General features: G+C 51.0%; 1 protein-coding gene across 6 annotated transcripts; it reads left to right on the top strand.

Moving 5' to 3' along the window:
* The first annotated feature begins 984 nt into the window (after window positions 1-984).
* FANCG (FA complementation group G) lies at window positions 985-7,786 on the top strand. Of its 6 annotated transcripts, none has more exons than XR_003611133.2 (15): window positions 985-1,447; window positions 1,871-1,991; window positions 2,200-2,290; window positions 2,658-2,789; window positions 3,020-3,222; window positions 4,165-4,300; window positions 4,476-4,606; window positions 4,707-4,853; window positions 4,979-5,130; window positions 5,517-5,583; window positions 5,841-6,130; window positions 6,279-6,325; window positions 6,535-6,690; window positions 7,162-7,253; window positions 7,399-7,487. XR_003611133.2 is itself a non-coding variant. In XM_028115119.2 (15 exons), exons 1-15 carry the CDS (start codon window positions 1,194-1,196, stop codon window positions 7,505-7,507), a joined length of 2,160 nt encoding a protein of 719 aa, XP_027970920.1. In that variant the 5' UTR covers window positions 991-1,193; the 3' UTR covers window positions 7,508-7,786. The 6 variants fall into 6 exon arrangements, 5 of the variants coding, with proteins under 5 accessions (XP_027970924.1, XP_027970920.1, XP_027970922.1 ...); XM_028115119.2 differs by having other exon boundaries at window positions 991-1,447; window positions 7,130-7,253; window positions 7,399-7,786; XM_028115121.2 differs by having other exon boundaries at window positions 991-1,447; window positions 1,531-1,991; window positions 7,130-7,253; window positions 7,399-7,786.
* The last annotated feature ends 974 nt before the right edge of the window (window positions 7,787-8,760 follow it).

Genomic DNA, 8,760 nt, shown 5'->3' with positions numbered 1-8,760 from the left:
TTATTTTTTTAGATATTTTTAAAAGATTTTATTTTTTTAGGTAATCTCTACACCCAACATCGGGCTTGAACTTACAACCCCAAGATCAAGAGTCGCACGCTACCAACTGAGCTAGCCAGGTTATTTCGTGGTTTTTTTTTTTTTTTTTAAGATTTTATTTATCTGACAGAGAGACACAGCGTGGGAGGGAACACAAGGGGGAGTGGGAGAGGGAGAAACAGACTTCCCGCAGAGCAGGGAGCCAATGCGGGGCTCGATCCCAGGACGCTGGGATCATGACCTGAGCCGAAGGCAGACGCTTGACAACTGAGCCACTCAGGCGCCCTGATTGTTTTTGCTTGTTTGTTTGTTTTTTAAAGATTTTATTTATTATTTAATTGAGAGAGAGAGAGAGAGAGGGAACACAAGCGGGGGGAGTGGGAGAGGGAGAAGCAGGCTTCCTGCCGAGCAGGGAGCCCGATGCGGGGCTCGATCCCAGGACCCTGGGATCATGACCTGAGCCGAAGGCAGTCGCTTAACCAACTGAGCCACCCAGGCGCCCCTGTTTTTGTTTTTTTTTTTAAGATTATTTATTTATTTGACAGAGAGCGAGAGAGGGAACACAAGCAGGGGGAGTGGGAGAGGGAGAAGCAGGCTTCCGTCAGAGCAGGGAACCTGATGTGGGCTTGATCCCAGGACCCTGGGATCATGACCTGAGGCGAAGGCAGACGCTTAACGACTGAGCCACCCAGGTGCCCCTATCTCATGGTTTTAATTTGCATTTCCCTGATGGCTAATGATCATTTTTTTATGTGTTGCTTTTTTGTGTTTCATGTATCTTTTTTCTGTAACATGCCTATTCATATTTTTCTGTTCGTCTTAAAATGGTTTAAATTTTTTTCATTATTGAGCTTTGAGAGTTACATATTGTGGATACTGGTCTGTTAGGAGGTATATAATAATCTGAAAATTCTACATTTTTGACTTTAATTTTCTTGATCTTGCCTTTGTAGCAAAAGAGTTTTTAATGTTAATGAAGTTCAACTTACCCATATTGAGTTGATTTTATCTGTGGTTAAGGGTCACAGTTTTGTTTTGTTTTTGCATACGGATATCCAATTCTCCTGCGTCCGTTTCAACGTTGAAAGGGGCAGGTACCTTTGAGCAGTGAAGCCTGCACAAGCCCCGGGCGATCCCGCCAGCGGTCAGACTGCATGGGGTTGAGCAAATGTGGTAGCGTGTTGGTGCACCGTGGTGAGCAAAGAAAGGATGGGCGGATTACCAAGGGCCTTGGTCTGGTCTCAGTTCCTTTTGGACGTAATTTGTGCCAGGGCTGGTTTTTTTGTGGTGACTCTGGGCCGTACTACGATTCCCAGCATGCACTGCGCTGGCCTGCCCCCTGCGGAGGGGCAAAGCTAGACAGACCTGGAAGTGCGGCTGCGAGGGAAAGGCTGGGACACGGTTTCTGGTACGGAGATCGATTTCTCAAGGTTTTGGCCTGCACGAGGGACTAGCGAGCCGAACCGTGAGACGTACTACCTCCCCACTCAGACACACCCCCGTCCTCTGACCCGCCGTAGCCTCCCTCTCCGATCGAGACCGGACTCGTTTCTTCCTCCGGTTTCCCGCGGGGACTAACCCTTGAAGACGACCAACCGCAGCCGAGAGTTTTGCCGGCCGGGCCAACCAGAGGCGAGATGGAAGAGGCGGGGGTGGGAGCCACCAAATTGTCTAGGAGAGAGTCCATTTCTCCTGTAAAGGGCGAGTCGCCTCTCCTGGGACCCCGAGGAGAGCAAAGGAGTTGCGGGGGGGTGCGGAGGCGCAGGGACCCCTCCCCGCTCGGGTGGGGACCGCGGCGGGGCCGGGCTTACCCTTCAGGAACCCCCTCCAGGTGTCCGGGCCCAGCCTCGGCCACCATGTCGCACCAGACCCCTCTGGGCTCCTCAGTGCCACACGCCAGCTGCCTAGACCTGTGGAGGGAAAAGAATGACCAGCTAGTTCGACAGGCCAAGGTAACACGGTTTCTGGGACCCTCGCTTTGCAGGCCCAAAATACCAGAAAGAGGGTTTCCGGTGGATTTACCGCAGCTGATGGGGAGGGATTGAGTTTGACTTCCTCCATCAGGAGCCAGAAATGACTGGAGAATGACATCCCTTGCCACTGTTGCAAGGGGAGAAATAAGGACTGATCTTCAGTGATACCTCATCCCACATTTGTTAGGTGGCTCAGGACTCGCGTCTATCTCTGAGGCGACAGCAGTTGGCTCAAGATGCACTGGAAGGGTTCAGGGGACTCCTCCATAGTCTGCGGGGTAAGCAGGATCCTCCTCAGGATGCTCAGTTACCTTCCTCCACAGCCAGAGACCAGGTCCTCTTCTGCATTTCTGGGACTGAGAAAATTACTAGGGGCAGGGGATCCTATTTAAGTCACAGACAGGACTGGAGTGGAATTCCCTTTGGTGCAGGTGAATCTCTACGCCCCGCCCTCTCCCTGCCACGCCCCCCCCCATATTTGAAGAAGTAGTTTCAGAGATGAGCCAATCTGGAGAACTTTCTGCCCTTTCCATACTGTGTGCAAATGGCCGTTTTGGTTGGGGTGAGGTGATCTTTGGGTTTGGATCTTATTTGGGGAATCTTTCTGGGGGAAGTGGTCTGTGAGATCAGCTTGTGTTGCTCCAGGGCTCCCTGCGGCTGTTCCTGTTCTCCCCTTGGAATTGACTATTACCTGCAATTTCATTACCCTGAGGGCAAGCCTGGCCCAGGGTTTCACTGAGGACCAGGCACAGGATATTCAACAGGGCTTGGAGAGAGGTGAGGGCCAGCGATTGCTTTCCATTTCCTTGCCAGACTGTCTGGGTTTAAGCCCTTGCAAAGGGGACAAGAGGAGCAATAAAATTTGTCACCTCCATGGACAGAGTTGCCATTCTCTTATCCTCCAGGTGCTCCTTAGACCAGGAGTACTTTTGTGACCTTTGGGTTCCTGCAGAAAAAGAAAACCCAGAGTGAGGTCCCAACCTTAGCTGTATGTGTGTTCTCTACAGTGCTGGAGACCCAGGAGCAGCTGGGGCCCAGACTGGAATGTGGGCTCAGGGGGCTGTGGGACTCTGTTCTCCATTATTCCTCCCTTCTGCTGGAGCTGCTGCCTGCCCTTCACCACCTGGCTGGCCTGCAGGCTGCCCTCTGGCTAAGCACTGACTGCCTTGGGGACTTGACCTTCCTGCTGCAGACCTTGAATGGCAACCAGGTAATTTGGGAAGTAAACTGGACCTAAGGGTCTCTTCCTATCTCTCACCTGTCTCAGCTGCAGTAGCATCATTTTGTGCTGGAAAGGCTGCTGGGTTGGTGGTCAGAAGATGTGGGTTCTCTCTGGGACTCTTGGTGACCTTGCTCTGATTGGTCCCTCACTGGGGGGATTCTCTTGAGTGGTTGTTTTTGTTTTTGTTTTTTTAAGATTGATTTATTTGAGAGAGGGAGTGCATGCATGGGTGGGGGGGGGCATAGGGAGAGGGAGAGAATCTCAAGCAGACTCAAGCACAGAGCCGGATGTGGGGCTCGACCTCATGACCCTGAGATCATAATCTGAGCCAAAATCAAGAATCTGACACTTAACCAACCCAGTCACCCAGGCGCCCCTTGAGTGTTTTTTAAAATAGCTTAATGGGGGTGCCTGGGTGGCTCAGTTGTTAAGCGTCTGCCTCAGGCTTGGGTCATGATCCCAGGGTCCTGGGATCGAGTCCCACATCGGGCTCCCTGCTCCGCGGGAGGTCTGCTTCTCCCTCTCCCACTCCCCCTGCTTGTGTTTCCTCTCTCACTGTGTCTCTCTCTGTCAAATAAATAAAATCTTAAAAAAATAAAATAAAATAGCTTAATGATCTTGGATAGGGTTAGGGCTTTTATTGACCTTGCTGAAGTCATCTCCAAGCCTCACTCTTCTCATCAGTAACCCACACATGGTCCTTGCCCTGTGTGTTCTGGGCTTATACTGAATGAGAAGGTGCACTAGAATAGATCATCAGTGCACCCAAGTTTTTCTTCCTCCCTTTATTCTCGCCCCATAGCTATCTATACCTTAGAATTGAGGGAACAGGAATCAGGAGGACCCTTGATTTCAAGGTCCAGCCAGTATAGACTGAGATAGAAGAAGTAGTTCTAGGCTTAGAGCGTCTGATCACCCTTCTTTCCTCAGAATGAGGCCTCTCGGAATCTGCTGCGGCTTCTGAAAACTTGGAGCCCCCCAGCTGAGGAGACAAATGCTCCATTGACCCTGCAGGATGCCCGGGGCTTAAGGAATGTCCTTCTTACTGCTTCTGCCTTTCGCCAAGGTCAGCTAGCAATCTTACTCATCCCTTCCTCACCACTCCCTGTCTTAAGGGGTCCTTTGGCTCGTACGTTCCCTGTCATGTCCCATTCAGCTCAGTGGGGCTTCTCGGTACTCTTGTTCCCTGTCATCCCCTTGCCCTATGGGCTTCTTTAAGTTTAAACCCTGATTGATCTCAGGCCTCCAGGAGCTGATCACAGGAAGTCTGCCCAGGGCACTGAGCAGCCTGCGAGAAGCAGCCTCAGGTCTGTGCCCACGGCCTGTGTTGGTCCAGGTGTACACGGCTCTGGGGACCTGTCTCCGTAAAATGGTAAAGACAGTCCTAGGGTGGGTTGGGGAAACCATGGGTGTTATAGACAGCTTTCTGCTTTGGGAGGGCAGCTGAGGCTTGTGTCCTCTTAATCCTCTAGGGCAATCCACAAAGAGCTCTGCTGTACTTGGTTGCAGCCCTGAAAGGGGGATCAACCTGGGGTCCCCCACTTCTGGAGGCCTCCAGGCTGTATCAGCAACTGGGGAACACGGCAGCAGAGCTGGAGAGTCTGGAGCTGTTGGTTGAGGTAAGGAACTGAAGATACAGTGATTGCTGAAGTGCTTGTGTTAGGGAGACTAATCAAATTGTAAATAGAAGGAACTAAGGCTCCCAAAGATTATGGACATACTTTTTTCTTTTTGTCCCTTTTAGGCCTTGAATGTCACTCACAGTTCTGAAGCCCCCCAGCTTCTCATTGAAGTAGAGTTATTACTCCCCAGACTTCACCCAGCCTCACCCCTTCATTGTGGCACACAGAGCCAGGCCAAGTACTTGCTAGCAAGCCGATGCTTACAGGTGGGAAGGTGAGGTTCCACTGCCTTGCTCATCTGAGCTCCTCTTCCCATTTCTGATGCCTTCCCTGGGGTATGACTGCTTCTGTTCTTGCAAGTCAGCTGTATGGACGAGTCAGTGGTAGGACATAGGTTTCCACTCCTCGACCTCCTGCCTTGTCACTGGACCTGAACTTAAGACTCTACCCAGACACTAAGCTCTTAGATCTTTAAAACTCTGAAATCTCCTCCCAGATCCATTCTGTAAGGAGGGTAGATCCATACTGAGCTAGGATTGGAGCCCCAAGACCCCACTCTCCCCACTCCCCAGGGCCCTTGAGCATCCCTTTGTTAGCTAAGAGCCCTTGGAGGACCCTGCCAAAGGCCTAAGGTGAAGCTCGTGGGCTATGATTTCTCAGGGCAGAGGACGCTGCAGAGCATTATTTGGACCTGCTGGCTCTGGTGCTGGATGGCTTGGAGTCAAAGGTGGGTATGTCTTCAAGATTCTCTGTAATAGGGTGGGAGGGTTGGAGTCTCCTCTGGAGTAGAGCAGGACTGCTGTTTTCTCTTTCTTCGGCTATTCTGTCTGTCCAGGCTGGAAGGCCAGACCAGGAAGGTTCCCAGAGCCAAGGGTCCAGGGTAGCAAGCAATGGGTGGTCTCTATGTGGTACCAGAGCCTGGTGAAGAGGTTGGGGATGGTGGCTAATGTCTCTTTAAGACACTGCATCCTCCTCCCACCCCAGTTCTCCCCGCCCCCTTCCCCCGCAGGGCCTTGTATACCTGAGGTCTTCTTAGAGGCAGCAGCAGCACTGATCCAGGCAGGCCGAGCCCAGGATGCCTTGACTGTATGTGAGGAGCTGCTCAGCCGCACGTCATCTTTGCTTCCCAAGATGCCCCAGCTGTGGGAAGATGCCAGAAAAGGAACCAAGGAGTCACCACACTGCCCATCCTGGGTCTCTGCCACCTACCTGCTTCAGGGTCAAGCCTGGGTGCAGCTGGGGGCCCAAAAAGAGGCAATTAGTGAATTTAGCCGGTGAGCCCAGGAAGCCAACCAGGATCCTAGGGGAAGTATGGAGGGATAATTTGTTGATTGGGACCTGAATTGGTAAACTCCATTCTTACCAACTCACCCCAGAGTTTCTGAGTTTGACTTCTCACCCATATTCTGTGTCCCATTTCAGGTGCCTTGAGCTGCTCTTCCGGGCCACTCCTAAGGACAAAGAACGAGGTGATCTAGACTCTCAATTTTCCTCTTCCCTTTTGGAAGTGGGGGTGGTGAATGTGTTGCCTTTCCATGCGTCCTAGCCCACCAGGAGACTTAAAAAAAAAAGGGGGGGGACTCCAGACATAAGAAGAGAAAGAGGAGTACTTGGGGTTCTGTCATACTAGGTGCCTGTGTAGCAGGGACACACTTTTTGACTTTGGGGTGGTCCCCAGGGCCTGCTTCCAATGGTGAGAAGGGTTGTGTATCAGATATGACACTACAACAGCTTCGGGCAGCTGCCCTGATTAGTCGTGGACTGCAGTGGGTGGCCAGTGGCCAAGATACCAAAGCCCTACAGGACTTCCTCCTCAGTGTGCAAATGTGCCCAGGTATGTATATTTGCATGACATCAGCTATGCTCAGATGCACAAGGACAGAGAGGCTCATAGGGGGGCCCTTGGGGATCAGAGGAAGAGTGATGTTCCCAGATGAATGGGGTTGTACTTATATACCTAGGGATATACCCAGGTTTGAAGACATTTGCAAGTATGTGTGAAGGCTCTCCGGAGTTCCTCAGTCTTCCCAATGTCCTCAGAGACAAAGGCTGTAACTGTGCTGGGAGTATGTTGGGGAGAAGCAGAGTCAGCTGAGCCCTTTGTCTTGGGCAGGCAGTACCCAGGGATAGGAATGGTTGGGAATGGAACCTCCTGGTTCCATGTGTGATTGTAGAAAAGATACTTTCCTGCTCTAGGCCTCAGTTTCTCCTTTTATAAAATGCTTAAGGCTGTGTCAAGTTCTAAGCCTTTCTACTCTGGGGTGGGGCTACAGGTAATCAAGATGCTTCCTTTCACCTGCTTCAGACTCTGAGGAGGATGGATCGGAGGGATGAGGCCACTGCTCTCTGGTGGAGGCTAGAGGCCCAAACTAAGTTGCCACAGGAGAATGCTGCATGGTGAGGCTGAGGCCTGCGGGCTTGGGGCTGAGGGCATCCTGGAGTCCTGGAGTCTGTTGGGGGTGGTGATGAATGAAAGGGGGGAATGGCTGCCCAACCTTCCACCTATCCTTCACCCTTAGACATCACTCTTTTTGCTCTCCAGGTCTCTCCCCCTGTACCTAGAAACCTATTTGGGCTGGATTCGTTTCCCTGACCGTGAAACTCTTCTTGAGGAGTTTCAGACATCTCTGCCGGAGCCTTGTGATCTGTAGCTGCCACAGTTTAAAGAGCCTGAGCTGGGGCTCCAGTCCCCCATTTCTCTGGGGGAGGGGTTTTCTGCTTTACCATTCTTGGGGGATGTGGGTGAAACTAATCATTCCTATATAAGTCTGGCATTGGAGAAGTTGGTAGTAGTCCTGCAAAATTTGGCCTAGTTACTGCCATTCTGGTTCCAGAGGAAGCCCGCTTGCCACCATAAAGGCATTAACTTTGCTTATGACACCTTTTTCCCTGTTCTCCTTTTAATTGTGTTGAGTAAAATTTCATATTTATCTCTTGTTTGCCTACTACATATACTTGAGTGGGAAGGCTCACAGCTATCTGATTCAGTTGAGTGATTATCTAAGATGCCCTCTCCCAACATCATCTACCTTATGAGATTTGAGTTCTGGGTAGAAGAAAGGGCCACAGGAATCCTTGCAGTGGCTTTGGTTCTTTCTGTTGCCTAAAAGCCAGAGTCTCAAAGCCCAGGATCCTGTGCAAGGTCACAGAATGAGTGGAGCTGGGTCTGGAAGGTGATCTGGGCAGGCCTCTCAGGACAAGGGCAGGTTTTTGATTCTTAGAAGGGAGGGACAAGCAGACCTCTGAGTCTCTGAGTGACTCCCTACCCCAATCCAAATTCTAGAAATTTGGGATTTGACTGTCTCAGTCAGTCATGTCTGTGTGGATAGGGGGTAAAGGGTAAATTAATTTAATCAGCATGATGCCAAATTTGTTTATTGAATTTAGTCAGGGCTAGCTGGCATTTGAGGCCCAAGGACTTCAAGTCTCAGCATGCAATTTTCTTGCTGACTTGGGTTCTGTTGAATCTACTGTGTTCTGTAGTTGCCTTTTGACCCGTTTTTGGAGTTGAGTGTCCTCCCTCCTCTAACCACTAATATAAATACCCAGGGGCAAAAGGAAGCATGGACCTCCAAGCCCTGAGGAAAATGTAAAGCCTATGGGATTAGGGTTACCAGAGGGTGCCACAACAATAGGGTGGAATGGATTAAGAGCTGGGGTGCTAGTCAAAGGGTTCAGAGTAGGGATGGCTGAAGCCAGCGTTTTGAAGGAGCCAGGAGAGGGGTTAGGGTGGAGCCTTAGGTTTGGGAAGGAAATGGGTTATGTAGGTTATCACTGCAGCAGGACTAGACTAATACATGGGTTCAATCCATTGTGCCAGGTTCTTCAGCAGGGTAAAATCAGGAGCCAATGAACTGGAGCCAAGTGGGAGAGTCCGCCTCCAAGGGATTAAAGGCTCTTTCGC

Source organism: Eumetopias jubatus, unplaced genomic scaffold (assembly GCF_037043125.1).
Source record: "Eumetopias jubatus isolate StellerSeaLion01/CBP00866 unplaced genomic scaffold, mEumJub1_p1.0 scaffold_15, whole genome shotgun sequence".
In the NCBI taxonomy this organism is placed as follows: Eukaryota; Metazoa; Chordata; class Mammalia; order Carnivora; family Otariidae; genus Eumetopias; species Eumetopias jubatus.
Note: the sequence above shows the minus strand (reverse complement) of the source record. Positions and strands in the feature narration are given on the sequence as shown.